The 18,189-nt window shown below is 45.3% G+C and overlaps 1 protein-coding gene across 1 annotated transcript; it reads right to left on the bottom strand.

The window, feature by feature from the left end:
• Positions 1-62: 62 nt before the first annotated feature.
• On the bottom strand, positions 63-17,185 carry LOC311008149 (ATP-binding cassette sub-family C member 12-like; the record flags this gene model as incomplete). Its single annotated transcript, XM_084001584.1, has 29 exons — positions 63-155; positions 276-440; positions 546-659; positions 743-821; positions 897-1,056; positions 1,139-1,322; positions 1,430-1,519; positions 1,603-1,792; positions 9,705-9,842; positions 10,027-10,253; positions 10,347-10,529; positions 10,634-10,737; positions 10,878-10,964; positions 11,130-11,180; positions 11,390-11,459; positions 12,077-12,211; positions 12,510-12,713; positions 13,053-13,125; positions 13,217-13,341; positions 13,484-13,555; positions 13,913-14,095; positions 14,247-14,354; positions 14,451-14,599; positions 14,749-14,860; positions 15,092-15,265; positions 16,293-16,529; positions 16,627-16,774; positions 16,858-17,007; positions 17,112-17,185. The coding sequence occupies 29 exons, from the start codon at positions 17,183-17,185 to the stop codon at positions 63-65; spliced, it is 3,879 nt and encodes a 1,292-aa protein (XP_083857710.1).
• Between the last annotated feature and the right edge of the window lie 1,004 nt (positions 17,186-18,189).

The raw sequence follows: 18,189 nt of genomic DNA, 5'->3' as shown, positions 1-18,189 counted from the left end.
CTGACTCTTCATCCAAAGATCAGTGTCTCTTTTCCTGCAACATTGTGCTGAGTTTGAGGATTTCAGGACATCACAGCGTTAGCAGCAGTTAGCAGAGAGGAGAACAGGGAGTCTGGTCTTTGTCTCAACACTTCTGGATGATCGAACTCTACGACCTGCAGGACGAGGATACACAGAGATCAGTGAGTTCAAACAGAGATTGCAAAAATGTCAGAGAGGTCAGCTCACAAAGTTACTTTGACCAGATTGATCAGTGTGGAACAGGCGGTACTCACCTGTCCGTGGTGGAGGACCAGGACCCGGTCTGCCTGCAGCACAGAGTGGATTCGGTGAGCGATGGTGAGGACGGTGCAGTGCTGGAAGCTTTCTCTGATGGTCACCTGCACCAGAGAGTCAGTCTCTGCATCAACAGATGCAGAGGCCTCGTCCAAGAGGACAATCTGCTGGTCAGAGAGGTAGACAGACAGGTGAACAGAGAGCCGAGCAGACAGACAGGTGGACATAGAGCCGAGCAGACAGACAGGTGGACAGAGAGCTGATCAGACCTTGGAGTTGTGGAGCAGAGCTCTGCTCAGACACATCAGTTGTCTCTGTCCCACAGAGAACGTCCCTCCGTCCCCCGTCAGCTTGGCCTGAAGCTTCCTGTCCAGACTGGACACCTGGTCAAAGAGAGGAGTCAGACAGGTGATTAGCGACCCATGAGGAGACACCTGAGCATGGACAGAGACGGGGACAAACGCACTGCGTCCTTCATGTAGGTCTTCTCCAGAGCTGTCCAGATCTCCTCGTCACTGTGGACACTGAACGGATCCAGGTTGAACCTGCGGACCAGTGGACACTCAGACACCTGTCTCTGACCATATGACAGTGATGATGTCTCAGGAGCAGCTGGTTACCTGACCGTCCCTGTGAACAGGATGGGGTCCTGGGGGATGATAGACAGTCTCCTGCGCAGGTGAGACAGGCCGATGGATGTGACGTCCACTCCGTCAATCAGGATCCGTCCTGCAGCCGGTTCAACCAGTCGGAACAGAGCCGTCGCCAGAGACGACTTACCTGGGCCACGAGGACAAGCGGTCAGGTCACGTCATCACCCGACTTCACCTGACAGTCTAACGCTTACTTTACATGATCTCACCAGAGCCCGTCCTTCCCACAATGCCGAGCTTCTCCCCAGCTCTGATGTGCAGGTGCAGCCCCCTGAGGACGACAGGTGAGTTTGGGTGGTACCTCATCTCGTAGTCCTGGAAGGCGATGTCTCCTCGCTGAGGCCACTCCTCCGGCGCCTGGTCCACCGTACCCGAGCCCTCCACCCCGCAGCCCTGGATCACAACCAAGACCGCCACGGAGATCAGACTAGACCGGAGCAGAATGGCCTGGACCACCAGGACCCTGTCCAACACACATGATGACCCCCCCCCCTACTGACCCTGATGTACTCCAGCAGCCGCTCCACAGACATGAACCGGACCCCCACCTCCATCAGGGACTGAACTAGATACTGGCTGTTACTGGTCAGCTGGAGACACACACACACACACAATTATATCTCATCTATCTCAGGTTCCACAGATGTGGTCACATGTGGTCAGGGGGTCTCACCTGGATGATGTAGCACAGGGCGAGGGCTTTCATGGAGGGGCTGCGGATATCGTTGGAGCTGAAGATGATGAGCAGGGCGACTGGCAGTGACATGACAGCGCAGAGGGCATCGACGAGGAAACACAACCACCGCATGGAAAAGTGAAGGAGCAGGAAGTGGTGGGCGTTCTCGTCAGAGAGGCTCTGAAAGCTGCAACACGCACACACACACACACACACACATCCTTGTAATGCTATCTTTGTGAGGACACTCATTGACATAATGTATTCCATAGCCCCTTACCCTTACCCTAACCTTAACCATTACTCTTAACCTAAATTAAACCTAATTATAACCTAAAGTCTTATCCCAAGTCTTAACCCTTGGAAAAAGTGAGGACCGGCCAAAATGTCCTCACTTCCAAAAATGTCCTCACTCTGTTGGTTAAAGACTTGTCCTCACAACGTAGTAAGTACAAGAGCACACTCACACACACACACGTCAGCTGAGGAATCAGTGGGCAGAGTCGGACACAGGACAAAACCAACAACAGCCTCCTGACAAACAAAGGCTGTCACCAGAGTCCAAACAGCGGACACAGATTACAGGATGGGGTGGACAGATGTTAGACAGGTATCAGGCAGATGTTAGACTGGCGTTAGACGGGTGTTAGTTTGGTGTTAAACAGATTTTGGACAGGTGTTGGAAAAATGTTAAACAGGTATAAGGAAGGGAGGGATGTTGGACAGATGTTAAACAGATGTCCAAGACTTCCGGGTTTGGACATGGAGTGGTAGGCTGCGTGGCATCAGAGCTCTCGATAGTCAAGTGTAAAACTCCCCGAAAACTCGAATAACTAAAGCTAGAAATCACACAGACTTTAATGTGAACGGGGAAAAGCTGGAATGGGAAGGAAAACAAGACAAACTCATACTAAAAACACGACGACAGACGAAACGGAGGAACCGCTAGCTAACCGTGAAATGGAGGAAGACGGCGGCCATGACACAACACACCTCACTGCAAGTGAGGCGGTCATGGGGTCAGACATTGAAATCATCAGCAAGGAGATAAGGGATTTAAAAACAGAAATAAAAGATGCCCTTCGCTCATTTGGTGAAACGCTGAGGAGCGACGTGAAAAAAGACTTGGACGATTTCAAACAGGACATAAACCAACAACTTGCTAAAGTCGCCACTGAGCAGCAACTACAGAGCGGTAAGATCAACGAGGCTGAGTCGCGGATTGAAAAGCTGGAACATTGGGCACAGGAGGCTAACAACGCTCTTATCATTTCACTGCGAGAACAAAAAGCCCTGCAAGATAAGTTAACTGATCTGGAATCCAGATCGAGGAGAAATAACCTCCGTATCTACGGAGTTACGGAGGGAGAAGAGGGCGAGTCTGTGGCCAAGTTTGTTCAAGACCTGCTTAGACGTGAACTCCACCTGCCGGAAGATTTTAACTTCAAAATTCAAAGAGCGCATCGGTCACTTGCACAGAAACCTGCAGACGGAGCCCAGCCGAGACCCATCATTGTGAACTTTCTGGAATTCTCCACTAAAGAGAAAATCCTGAGAGAGGCATGGAGAAAGAAAATACAGCTGGGGAATAAAGTCCTGTCATTCGACCACGATTACGCGACAGAGGTTGTGCAAAAGAGAAAGGAGTATAACGCTGCGAAAAGACTCTTGAAGGAGAAAGGCGTCCGGTTCCAGACGCCGTTCACCAGGATGAGGATCCATTGGGAGACGGGAACTCGAGTCTACAACAGCGCCGGGGAGGTTAAGCAGGAGCTAGAGAGACGCGGACTCGCAGAGAAGACACCGGCGACACCGACGACCGCGGCGGCGGCGGCGGCCGGGCTGGAGTCACGGCTCCGCTCAGCCATGGAGTGGCAGCGTAACGAGGGATCCCGGAGGAGCTACTCATCAGCAGCAGCACGAGCCAAGGAAAAGCTGCAAGAGTACCGAAGATTCTTTGATTAAAGATCACTGATTACATAATGAAGCCAAACCGGTAGGAATATTCTGATAAAACCAGTGTTTTTAGTTGTCAGAATAATGGCTACGATGCTATTCCTATGCTAAAAGAAAAGAGACTATCTGAGGTCTGGGTTACTTAATTTTCTCTTTAAGTTCTAACGTTGGACTCATTTAGAATGACTATAACCCTCACTGTAGGTCCTGTCATTTCTAAGTTAGGCCCCTCTTTACCTAAGGGGGTTTTCCCTAGATCCACCAACGGGATCAGATCGTGGGAGGACGGAAAGATCCTCCCCTACTGTTTGGAAGTTCACCTGTTATATTTGACCTGTTTGTTTCATGCCACTGTTTTGGCATTGTTAGTGGGGCTACTGATGTTTTCTTTTGTCTTTTCTTTTTGCAATAAGTGATGCAGAGTAACAACGTGAGAATAGCGTCCTTAAATGTGAATGGGTTAAACAATGTGATTAAAAGAGGAAAAGTAATGGCAAAAATTAGGAAAGAAAAAATTCAAGTGATATATTTACAAGAAACGCATCTAACTCAGCAAGAACATGATAAACTGAGGAAATTTGGATTTAAAAATACCTTTTTCAGTTCATTTAAGAAAGGTCCTAAGAGAGGAGTCGCCATATTAATTTCCAACTCTGTTAATTTTGAACTCATTAAAGAAATAAATGACAAAGAGGGGAGATATGTAATAGCAAAAGGGAAATTGGATAATCATTTAGTTACTTTGGTCAATGTCTATGTGCCACCTAACTCTGATAGAACATTTTTGAAATTATTGTTTGAGATCATAGCCCAGGAAAATGAAGGAATTCTAATATGTGCGGGGGATTTCAACATGATTCTGAATACTAGACTGGACACAACTAATAACAAGAGAACTAAGACTCATCTATCGAAACTTGTCAACACCTCTCTAGCTGAATTGGGGATGTTCGATGTTTGGAGAGAACTCCATCCGTTAGAGAAGGACTTCACACATTATTCTGCTCCACATTCGGAGTACTCCAGAATAGATTATTTTTTTATGAACACAATAGACAGATATAGAGTAGAGGAATGTAAAATAGGGGTAACTGACTTATCTGACCACAGTATTATTTACCTCAATATCCATCTAACTAGGAGAAATAAAAATACACTCTGGAGATTAAATGTGGGTATGCTGAATAACCAGAAAACACAGGAGGAGGTTAAGAAAGAAATTAAATGCTGCATTGAGGACAACCTAGACAGCCCAGTGGATCCTACCATACTTTGGGATACGGTAAAAGCTGTAATGAGAGGGAGGTTAATAGCGAGGGCAGCTTACCAAAAAAAGACTAGAGAGGAAGACTATAAGAAATTGGTTAAACAATTAATAATACTGGAACAGCAACATAAAAATTATAGCTGCTGCGCAGCAATGGGTCGGGTCCGGGCTACTTTTGGGCATATTTAGGCAATTCTGAGCAACAAACAGGAGAATAGGAAGACAGGACAGTTGACCTTAAAATGTTCAATTTGCATCAGTTGAGGATTGAACCCACAACCTCTGGAACCAAGGACCGTTGTCTACCACACTGAGCTAATTGACAAGTGGCAGTGCAACAGTGGCTTCACAAGTTGAGTAAACCATTCACTGTCGCGCAGGCAGATTTGAAACCACAGTAAAAAGAAAAATCAGTTTTTGAGGTAAAATAATGATATGTATTTGTAAAACATCTACTGTGACTCTAAGATGTTAGGAGCCTTCGCACATGGTCCAGTCCAAGCTATTTGGATTTTTAAATTTAGAGACTTGCTGTGATGCCACCATTAGGACAATTGTCTTGTATTTTGTGTTGAGGACAACTGACATTTTGATCTGTCATCATCATCATCATCACCCTTGCTGGGTCTCGAACTCACAACCTCTGACACCAAGAACCAGCTCCTAACTCGCTGAGCTAATTAGCTGGTAGTGAGACCTGCTGTGTAGCTTCATTTATCCACTCAAGTGAGTCAGTGCCCGGGCAGCTGTTGTGAACGCAGATTTCAAAAATGGTCAGAAAATCAGAAATTCTGTTATCTAAACAAAAATCTGTTAATACATAAATTGCATCTAGACAGCAAAACAGCTTGAGGACATGTGACATTTTGATCTGTCATCATCATCATCACCCTTGCTGGGTCTTGAACTCACAACCTCTGACACCAAGAACCAGCTCCTAACTCGCTGAGCTAATTGGCTGGTAGTGAGACCTGCTGTGTAGCTTCATTTATCCACTCAGGTGAGCCAGTGCCCGGGCAGCTGTTGTGATGAAATGGTCAAAAGTCAGAAATTCAGTCATCTAAACAAAAATCTGATAATACATAAATTGCATCTTGACAGCATGGAAATGTTGGTGATTTGTTTTTAATAATAAGTGTTTTGCTTCATAAGAGAAAATCTGATGTTTAAAAATTCCACACTCACATTGACTGCAGTTGTTCCCATGAGAGCAGAATTCAAAATGTTCTCAAAAATTCAGTTTTTGAGATAAAATTCTGATATTTGCCAAACTTCATCAACCATGACTCCAGAATATTGTCATTTTTTTTCAGGAAGTTTGAAAATGTATTTAGCAAGAATTTGATGGTATATGTTTACAGTACTGTTTACAGTCAAATGTTTTCATGCACTGCAGGCTCAATTTTTGCTTAATCAAAAATCCGAGAAACAAGTTTTGTGGAGGACAGTCTGGAGATGCTCTGTAGCAAGTTTGGTGACAATTGAGCAAAAATTGTGGGAGGAGATACATTTTAAAAGTTTTACAGTTATTGAAAAAAACAGAGTGATGGACTTTATAATTTGTAATAAGTTTAAGTGGACAAAAGTTTCAGCAGTATTGAGGCTACATTGTGGTGAAGTTTCAACACTGTAGCATCTACCGTTGGTTTGGTAGGAATTTTTAAAGTTTTTAAATTTAAACGCTTATTGTGCCCCCCCTAGGAGGGGGGGGCACATGTCCTTGGAGTTGAGTGAATCTGGCATGGGACTGAACCTTTGTGCAAAGTTTGGTGAGTTTTCGCCCATGGGAAGTATGACTTCCTTGGAAGAAGAAAGAAAGAAAGAAGAAGAAGAAGAAGAAGAAGAAGAATTCCTAGGAATACAATAGTGTCCTGTCAGCTGCGCTGCCCGGACCCTAATAAAAAAGATGATCCGGCTTTACAACAAATAATCAATGTGAGACGGCAGATAGATGACATCCTAAGTCAAGAGGTCGAGAAAAAACTAAGATTCATTAAACAGACCTATTATGAATCTGGATCTAAGGCAACTAAATATTTGGCAAGAAGACTTAAGGTCCAGCAAGCTTCTCACACAATACATAAGATTAGAGACCCTGTTACGAAACAATTACTGTTTGAGCCCGAAGAAATAGAAAGTGTTTTTAAAGATTACTATGAAAACCTATACACCCAACCCACAGCAAAAAGAGAGTGTGAAATGAAAGAATTCCTTGATTCCTTGGACTTGCCTGCTATTGGAAAAGAGCAAAATAAAAAATTAATTTCCAGCATTACAAAAAAAGAACTAGATGCCGCAATTAGTAGATTAAAATCAAACAAAACGCCAGGTAGTGACGGATTCCCCAGCGAGTGGTATAAAACATTTAGGGAGGAATTATCCCCGCTACTTCTGAATTCCTTCAACCAGACACTGACAGAGGGCAAACTGCCTCCCTCTTGGAAAGAGGCCATAATCTCAGTTATTCCAAAGCAAGGTAAAAATAAAGAACTTTGCGAATCCTATAGACCTATTTCAATCCTAAATGTGGATTATAAAATTTTTACTTCAATAATTTCCAAAAGATTTGAAAATTTTATGTCTGACTTGATAGACGAAGATCAGTCAGGTTTTATAACAGGTAGGCAGACTCAGGATAACATTAGACGTATTCTGCACATGATAGATCAGATCCAAAGACAAGGCCTGAGAGCAGTACTAGTGAGCCTCGACGCAGAAAAGGCCTTTGACTGTGTCAATTGGAGGTTTCTGTATCAAGTTTTGGGAAGACTAGGGATTCATGAACAAATTATACAATGTATCCAAGGCCTCTACCAAGAACCAACAGCGAGGATAAAAATTAATGGACACCTAACTGACAGATTTATTTTACAGTGAGGAACTCGCCAAGGATGTTGTCTTAGCCCTACTTTGTTTGCTATATTTATTGAGCCGCTGGCACAATTGATCAGACAAAGTAACAACCTAAAAGGAATCCATATAGAACAGCAGGAGCATCGGATAGGGCTCTTCGCTGATGATGTTATTGTGGCTCTTCAAGACCCAGATAGAACATTTCCTAATTTGATGTCGATATTAGAAGATTACGGCAAATACTCTGGCTATAAATTAAACATAACAAAAACACAAATTCTTACACTAAATTATTCCCCAGGTCGAGAAATTAGAGAAAAATATAAAATAAAATGGAATTCGAAAGTAATTAAATACCTGGGTGTGGTATTGGCAAGAGACCACATTAAAACATTTGAAATTAATTATAAAAACATTAACAATAATATCAAGACAGATATCGGGCGGTGGTCTGCTTTTAACATGGACTTTGAGACACGAATCGAGGTAATAAAAATGAATGTGGTACCGAGACTGTTATATCTTTTCCAATCCATCCCACAGATGATTCCAGAATCACAATTCAGACAGTGGGATACACTTATTTCTAGATTTATCTGGGCCGGTAAGAGACCGAGGGTCAGGTATAAGACACTTCAATTACCAAAAGAAGAGGGGGGGCTGTCCTTGCCTAATCTGAAACAATACTTTTACGCAGCTCAAGTAAAGTTCCTGGTTTCTACATGCTGCCCTCTATATCAGGCAAGATGGAAAGACATAGAGGCCCAGATGGAAGGTTTCCAGATTCAGGCAATATTAGGGGACATGGGAAACAAATTGGCTCGACAAAGCAAAAATGAAATTATTAAACAAACATTGACAATATGGAACAAGATGGTAAAAGAATACAATATGGAGGGAGACATCAAATTATTAATTTGGCCTGCTCTAGATCCCAGATTCGAACCAGGAATCAGTGATGCTGGATTCAGGCGATGGTGGGACAGAGGCATCACAGCAGTATGCACAATAACTCATAGAGGGCTCTTAAAAAGTTTCAGTGAGTTACAAAAAGAATTTGGGCTGGAAAACAAAGATTTTTTTCGTTACCTGCAAATTAGAGATTTTTTCGATAAAAGAATCAAACCAACATTGTCCAGAGAGGGCAATACAGTGATAGATACTCTAACTGAAGCCTATAAAAAGAAGAATAAAAAAATAATATCTAAAATATATCAAGGCCTTCAGAAACAGAATGGGATCAACACAGGATACATTAAAGCAAAATGGGAGAAAGAACTAAATATAGAAATATCAGAGGAGGAATGGCGTTCTATGTGGAGTGCACAGCATTCATCTACAAGTTCAACGAAGTGGAGAATATTTGGCTGGAAAAACTTGATACGTTTTTTCATTACACCTCTTATAAAAAGCAAATTCTCTCAATCACAAGAACAGTGCTGGAGGCAGTGCGGAAACATGAACGCTGATCATTCCCATATATTTTGGCTATGCCCAAAAATTCAAACCTTCTGGGGTCATGTATGTACTACTGTGACAAAGATCCTGGGATACACAATCCCTAACAATGTGACGGTCCTCTATTTCTGTGTCCTAAATGAAAATGTGGTTCTTAAAAATGACTGGTATCTGTGTAAAATACTGTTGATGGCTTGTAAAAAAGTTATAACAAAATGCTGGTATAAAACAGAACCTCCAAGCATTAACCAATGGATGGACAAAGTGAAGGAAATGTGTTTAATGGAAAAGATGACTTTCTCTCTCCGATCTAGAGGAGCAACCTTCTCCAGGAAATGGGAGAAATGGACTGCTTTTATCAAAACAATTGAGGACACTACACACTAATCAAGTAAAGACACTGGACATTATATATAGGTCTTTCAACTGAGGAGCCCCCATGTTTTTGTTTTTGTTTTATTGTCTTGACAGTCTGTTGTCAACTTGTTCATTTCTGAAAATACTAAATAAAAAGTATCAAAAAAAAAAAACAGATGTCCAAAAGATGTTAGACAGATGTTCTTACAGCTGTGTGTACTGCTGCGTCTTGTCGTAGACCTGGATGGTGCTGAGGCCACGAGCAATGGAGGAGAAGAGAGAAACACATGGAGAACGACTCACGTTCTCCATCTTCTTCAGCTCAAAGACGTTTCTCAGGAACATCCTGCAGGTGTTCAGACAGATGTTCAGACATTATATCAGATGGAGATAATCAGTCACGGTGAAGTTTAAGATTATTTGTGTGTGAAGATGTATCACTTTCTAGCTCCGCTATGACTGAGAGTGTCCTAATCAGCTGATCGTAGCTCTTTTATATCCAATATCTGGTCTCTGGGTCTGGTACTCACCACAGGAGCAGAGAGAAGAGCGAGATGAGGAGCAGCACCGGCAGCAACATGACCGGGAAGATGATGGAGTTGACAATGCAGGCGGAGATGGCCAACAGGCAGAAGATGATCAGAGCATTCAGGTTCTGAGGCAGCAGAGAGTCCAGCTCGTCCTGGTACCTGGAGACACAGCTGAGGAGGCGTCCGATCGGGGTCTGGTCAAAGAAGCTCATCGGACTCCCCAGGATCTGAGGGAAGCAACGACCAAACAGCTGATCACGGGGCCCGGACCTGGACCTGGACCTACATCTGGACTCGGATCTGGACCTGGACCATCTCACCTTTGTCAGCAGATTGTTGTGCAGTGTGGTGGCGGCGTGTGAAGTGACCTTGATGAAGCAGAAACACTTGAGAGAGCAGACGCCGAGCACGAGGAGGATGATGATGATGAAGATCAGCTGGTAGAAGCCGAGGTCGCCGTTCAGCGTCACGTTTCCTCGCTCTGACGCCGTCGCGTTGCCGACCTGACGGGACGACACAACAACTCTACACCTGCACAATAAAACATCCTGACAGATTCAGTGTGTGTGTGGGTGTGTATGTGTGTGTGTGTGTGTGTGTGTCTGACCCCGGGACCCTTGGATAGCCAGTGACAGAGCCACCAGTAGCTCAAACCCGTGTTGGTGACGAGGCCGATGAAGATGAGGAGGATGAAAAAGCCGACACAGAATCCTGCAGGAAAGTAAAAAAACAAAAACATGTCTTATGAAATGCTTTAAATTTGAAGGGTCAAGTTGACACCGTGTGTGTGTGTGTGTGTGTATGTGTGTGTGTGTGTGTGTGTCCGTGTGTGTGAGAGAGTGACCTCTGACCTCCTGCTGCTTTAGTGTACTGCTGGAAGGTTCTCCATGTGACCGGCCCGTGTGTGTCGTTCTTGTGGCCAATCAGCTGATGGGCGGCTTCAGAGAACAGATGACATCATCAGGAAATGAACATGTGACCTGCTGGATGTTACCTGTCCACCACTACAGTTTGTGTGACATGACAGACAGTAAAGACTCACAGCTGATCGCCATAGAAACAGACGACCCTGGGGGTCAGTGAGCCACAAACATAAACCTCACCTGTGCCGTCAGGTGAAAGTGTGTCTGTGTTCTCATCTAACAGGTCAAACGCTGTGAAGAGCCAGAGAGAACACATCATCAACAAGAGACGGAGACAAATATGTGAGAGACGACCGTCACAATAACTCAAATTAAGGGGGAGGGGTGCAGGTCAGGACTTCCTAAATGGTTCAGACTTGACAATGTGTGACGGCTGAAGCTCTCTGCTGCAGACACAAACTGTTACACACACACACACACACACACACAGAATTGGGTACCTGGATTGACGATGCCTCTATCTATGTGACCGTTCAGCTCCACCCTCTCCTTCTTCTCTTCTTCCCAAGGCTAAAAGGTAGAGGGTCAGATTGGACAAGTTGAGACACTAGGATGTGTTGAGTGTCGTCCTTCAATAATACAAAACTTTTTTCAACCTGTTGTTGTCGCAAAATAGGGGAACGGAGGCTGCAGAGATTTATTTTTGTGTTTTTAATTTCCCTCCAGTGTCATAGCTGATCACAAGGAAATAGGAGAACAGCAGCATCTCCCTGTAACTGATGTTACACCATCTGATGATCAAGACAGTCAGATGGTGGGCCGGGGTCTGTAGGCGTAGTCAGCCAGAGGGCCGTGAATGTTGTAAATAGTTGTCAAATCATGTAAAAACTGGAGCAATTTTGATGAAAAGATAAAAAATACCAACAGAAGTTTTGAAACTAGATGTTCTTTTGAAATCTTTAAAAACTCTGTTCATTTTTTTGTTATCACTGTGATTAACCAATGAGAGGGAGGGTGATGTTGTTGCTGGTGGGCTCAGCGCATACATGTAACTAACAGGCTGCATAGAAGAATAAAAGCAAAGAGTCGAGATACAGATGGTCAATCTGCAAGTGATGCATCACTGAGTGGAAAAACACAAATTTAATGTTTTTCAGTTCTGTACACCATCAGGTATCAGGTCTTACTGTGCTCTGCTCCCTCAGGTGTTTGGTGATCTGCTCAGCGTAGTGTCCCTCCATCTTCATCAGATCCAGGTGATTCCCTGTTTCTAAAACTGAGCCGTCCTTCAGGACCAGGACCTGGTCACAAAACTCCAGGTACTGATGGACACAGAGAGACAGAGACAGTGATTCTTTACAAATATCAGAGGGAGAAAACTACAACTACAGACTGACTGTGATTATGAGGTGAAAAGGCAGGAAAAGCAGCAACATGAGGCTGAATGATCTGTCATTTTAGTCATTTTGTGTTTCCGTCCGGGGTTGTGTAATCAGGTCTGGGGCTGTTACTTACCCACTGCACTTACTAACATTAAAGCTCAGAAGAACCAACATTACTGATTAGAGTAGGAAACACATTTAAGCTTTAAGTACATAAAACATTCATTCATGATCCCACCTGCAGCTGGTGCGTGACCAATATGACGGATTTCCCCTGCAGATCCTTCTTGATGCACTCCTCAAAGATATGTTTCCCTATGTGGGCGTCCACAGCGGACAGCGGGTCATCCAGCAGGTAGACGTCTCTGTTGGAGTAAATGGCTCTGGCCAGACTGATCCTCTGTTTCTGACCCCCCGACAGGTTCACTCCCTGCTCTCCTAACTGAAAACACAGTTACAGTGAGGATCTTCACTGCTACCTCCGGCTGAGTCCGTCTGAACTCCTCTGCTGTCAAATGTGAATGTTTGCTGAAGTTTCTGTTCATCATTTCAGCCGAACTTTACACTAGAAAAACATGCTATTTCAGATTTCGTCAGTTGTGTCACCTACTTCACTGCTTTTTGTTTAAACACAAGTTCCAAAGCAAAGTGTGAAAAATGATTAGAAATTAAGAAAACAAATCTTACATAACATATTGTTGCTGTTCTGTAATTATGAACCATTTCTAAACTGCTGTGTTGTAACAGTCCTAACAGAGTCAGTAACAGATCAGTTTCTCACCATAGTCTGATCGCCATGAGGCAGAATTTGGAGGTCGACCTCCAAGTTGCAGCTGCTCAGGACTCTGCTGTACCTGCAAAGCACCAACACATCATCACTGCAGACATCCACTAATCTCTTTACAGTACAACAGGAGGATAGTTAATTGTCTTTTTGTTTCTTACCTGGAGTGGTCCAAAGGCTCCCCCATCAAGATGTTGTCCTGGACAGTCCCATAGAAGATCCAGGCCTGCTGAGAGGCGTAGGCAATTGATCCATCAACTGAGACTGATCCCTGATGGAGGTGCATCTGTAAGACAACAACAGGATGAGGTATCTACCTGATGAGGTCTGTACTTTCTACTCTAAACTTTATGAGGTTTGTACTTGCTGAGGTCCAACGAGTCCACAGCAGCAGAATCACATGCTGACGTCTGTGTCAAGTAACTCACCTGTCCTAACAGACTGCAGATCAACGATGTCTTTCCACTCCCGACATTCCCACACACACCCAGCAGTTTGCCCTGGTCCACAGAAACAAATTATTATTAACGTACAGTACCTATCCATGAGACCGTGGTGTTCGCCAGCTAAAAACATCTGTGTACAGTTGAAACCACTCATCTCTGCATTGGTCTCATATTGTCAGATGGACTAGACCTTTATACTGGGATGTAAACACCAGTAGGTGACAATGTGTCAACAAGAGACACAGAACCTTCCAGTCCCAGGGTCTGGTCTCTGACTGGGACCAGGTGAAGGTGGGCACTGCTCTGTAAACCAGGATGAGCTGCAAACATCACTGTTATCGACTCAGACTAGTGTCTGATTCCTCATACATCGCTCAGAGTCAAGAACTACAAGACCCTCAGCAGTGTCACCTTGTCAAGAGTGAAGGAGATGCTCCTCAGGGTGGGCATGGCCGCACTGCTTTCCTTCTGCAGGTCACCCACGTCCTCTGGTTTCATCCAGGACAGTGTGGCCTTGTCGATGATGATGGCTGCTGATCTGAGGTCTGTCTCCTGGATGAGGTATGGCTCGGGATTCTCTATCAGCAGTAACCTCTGCAGCAACCACACACACACACACACAGAAATGTGAAGGTAGACCGTGAGTTGTAGATGAGTAGTAGGTGTCTTTTTTTCATGAACATCATCTGCATAGAAACACTCAATTGCACTTTAAAGTCACTTCTGCAGGTCAGGGGTCAGTTACCTTGAGACGGGTCACTGACACGGCAGCTTCGGCCAAGACCTTGACAGCGGTGGGCGACATGGACAGAAGGAACCTCATGCTGTTGAAGATGGTGACAATGGGAAAAGCCTGAAGAAGAAAACGGCTCGGGTCAGTTCGCTCCCCCCAGCAGTAACGAACAAAGGCCCCGCCCCTTCAGCAGGGAGGAGACACGGGTGAACTCACTGTGGTGGTGCTGAGGGGGAAACCCAACCAGGTGTGAACGAGGAAGGTGCAGGAGGCGGCGATGATGGGGACGAGGGGGCTGATGGTCATGCTGAAGTTCTGGATGAGCGCCGCCTTCTCCAGGATCCTCCTCTCAGTGGTCCTGATGTCTGACACACACACACACACACATTATCACTCCAAAAATAGGAGCTTGACCCTGAAACCAAGTCCTCAGACAAAGGTCTGGACCTGTGTGTCTCTTCTGGTTCAGGTTCCTGTCCAGGTCCAGGTTTCAGGACAGTGATGAATGACATACCTGTGATCTTCTTCTGGAACGACTCCTCCCACACGTACATCTTGATGAGTTTAATGCAGGTCAGGACCTCGGTAATTGTTCGCACTCGACAGTGTGTGACAGCTGAGGCTCTCTGTTGGTACATGCTAACAAGCCTGGCAAACACAAACTGACACACACACACACACACACACACACACACACACACACACACACACACACACACACACACACACACACACACACACACACACAGAACTGTTTTAGGGTCTGTCGTCCTGTGTTGTTGTAGTAACAGAAGACTTGAACACCTGGTTCCAGTCCCGATGCCAAGCAAAGCTAACAGCGTCTTGTGTCCAGAGACCTGCAACAGGATGAAGAGGAGGAAGATGAGGAAGCCAACGAGGACGGTGTAGCCCAGAATGTAGCAGCAGTAGGTGGAGCACATAAGGAGCAGCAGAGGGAACGGCAGAACCAGAGGACCCAACAGGACGGCCTCAAAGATACGGTAACTGTCCGAAGTCAGGACTTGGACCTTCTGCCAAACAGGTAGACAGACAGAAAGAGAGAGAGAGAGGTTGTTATATGTTGTCAAAGTAAAAGTCCTTATGTTATCAGAAAAGTATTTTCAAAGTAAAGGTTCACTTCTGACTGTTTTCACCTCTGTATGCCTGTATATAGTAGCTATATATACGTACACCTTCTGAATATGAAGAAACTGAGAGTTCACAAAGTCTCCTCAGAGAGACAGATAGAGACAGATAGAGACAGGTAGAGACAGACAAGTGGAAACAGACAGGTGGAGACAGACAAGTGGAAACAGACAGGTAGAGACAAACAGGTAGAGACAAACAGGTATAGATAGACAGGTAGAGACAGACAGGTAGAGACAAACAGGTATAGATAGACAGGTAGAGACAGACAGGTAGAGACAAACAGGCGGAGACAGACAGGTATAGATAGACAGGTAGAGACAGACAGGTATAGATAGACAGGTAGAGACAGACAGGTATAGATAGACAGGTAGAGACAGACAGGTAGAGACAGACAGGTATAGATAGACAGGTAGAGACAGACAGGTAGAGACAAACAGGCGGAGACAGACAGGTATAGATAGACAGGTAGAGACAGACAGGTATAGATAGACAGGTAGAGACAGACAGGTATAGATAGACAGGTAGAGACAGACAGGTAGAGACAGACAGGTATAGATAGACAGGTAGAGACAGACAGGTATAGATAGACAGGTAGAGACAGACAGGTAGAGACAAACAGGCGGAGACAGACAGGTATAGATAGACAGGTAGAGACAGACAGGTATAGATAGACAGGTAGAGACAGACAGGTATAGATAGACAGGTAGAGACAGACAGGTATAGATAGACAGGTAGAGACAGACAGGTAGAGACAAACAGGCGGAGACAGACAGGTAGAGACAGACAGGTATAGATAGACAGGTAGAGACAGACAGGTATAGATAGACAGGTGGAGACAGACAGGTATAGATAGACAGGTGGAGATAGACAGGTAGAGACAGACAGAGGGGGAGGCCGGTAGAGACGAACCTGTCCCACAGAGACTCCACTGAGTGTCCTCAGGGACAGGATCTTGTTGAAGCCCAACATACAGAAACCGGCCTTCAGCCGTGTCCCCGTCCTCAGGTTCAGGGCCCAGCTGAGACCCAGGCAGCCCACCCTGAAGATCTCCACGGAGACCACGGCCGCACACAAGGCCACGCCCCCCAACACAGACGACATCTCTCGGTGTACGACGTAGCTGAGGATCTCATGGACCAGAACGCCCTGAGAGGACACAGAGGGGACAGTTAGCAAGACCTGAGAAGACACAAGGACAGATGGGTCATCACAGAGACACAGGTGAGACACAGATGAGACTCACTGAGCCGACAAACAGAGCCAACATGAAGAGGACAGAAACGATGAGGGCCAGAAGCAGTCGGTCTCCCTGGAAACGGAGCAGCACTCGGGTCAGAGACGCCTTCTGAAGACCGACCTCACACACCTCCTCTTCCCAGAGCTTCTGAAGCCTGAACACACACACACACGCACACATTTAACACGCTTCCTCTGAAACCTGAACACACACAGTGACGGTGTCCCCGTGTCCCACCACCTGTCTCCGTTGACAGCAGCGCCGTCCGCAGGTGACAGACAGAGTGAGCTGAGGTCCAGCTGCTTCCTGGACATGGACCACATGACCGGGCTCATCCAGGACATGGTGCTGAGGGACAGGACGCCCGCTTTGTCCAGAGGACTGGACCTGGACACCAAACATACAAGAAATCTCATCTGGGGTGTCCTCGGGGTCAATCAGCTGAGCAACTGTGATGTCACTATCACCGTCCGTCACGTCTGAGGTCTCACCTTGATCCTGCCGCCATCTCCGATTGGCTGGTGAAGTCGGTGGGTGGAGCTGCTGGTGCTGTTTTACCGCCCATCCTGCTGGGACAGAGACAAATCTCAGACCGGTAAGACACACACACCACACTGTGTGGGGGCGGGGCTTAGCTAACAGGGTCCAGTGTGTGTGTGTGTGTGTGTGTGTGTGTGTGTGTGTGTGTGTGTGTTAAACATCTGTAGCATCACCCAATCAGAGGTAGTAGTCAGGAAGTATCTTGACATATAAAGGAACTTACCAAAATAAAAGCTGCAGCTGGAAGTAAAAAAAAACATTTATCAGTAAATATTTGACAGCTCCACTTGGTGAGAAGTTGAACCAGTGGGACCAGTTTGAACCTGTTCAAGAGTGGGACAGACCCCCTGAGCACCTGAGTCCACGGTCAGATGCTCATGTCCCACAGCTGAGAGCAGCTTATGTTGGCCTATAGCTGCCACAGTGAGAGTGTGACCATGTCTCAGTGTGTCTCATGGTTCACAGCCGTCGTGTTAATGAAGAAATCTGTGTTTGAGTTGAGTCAGACTGAATCTTCTTCAGTGAATTCCTCAAAGGAAGCATCATAAAGAACTAGTTCATTCAATGCCAAAGTGGCCATCGGTGAAGATACTGATCAGCTCAAAAGGAAGTTTGTTTCCTCAGCTTCACCTGATCTCAGAGCAGTTGACTGACTGACTGACATTAGCAAAAGACTGACACTGAAAGACACATTCTTTAAATAAATCTGGAGCCATGTGTCAATTCACCACAGATCCTCCAATCACATCAACATAATGTGTTTTCAGTAGAAACTTTATTTGTCAAAGCTGCTTCTGTCCTGGGACCCGAGCACAAACACTGAGATCTCACAACTCCTCTCTGTTGCTTTCACTGCTGCAAATGATGAGTTTCAATCTATAAAGTTCAAATGTAAAACTTGAATGTATCTTTAAACTGAGATGCAGCTGGTGTTTCTCTGCTGAAAAACACTGTAACTGTTATAATCACTCAAAATACAGAGTGTCTTAGAGAGATGAGGTTGATCACATGCCCAAAGCTGGTTGTGTG

The sequence above is a fragment of the Trachurus trachurus genome (assembly GCF_905171665.1).
Source record: "Trachurus trachurus genome assembly, chromosome: 3".
NCBI classification, from domain to species: Eukaryota; Metazoa; Chordata; class Actinopteri; order Carangiformes; family Carangidae; genus Trachurus; species Trachurus trachurus.
This window is presented reverse-complemented; position numbering and strand designations above follow the sequence as displayed.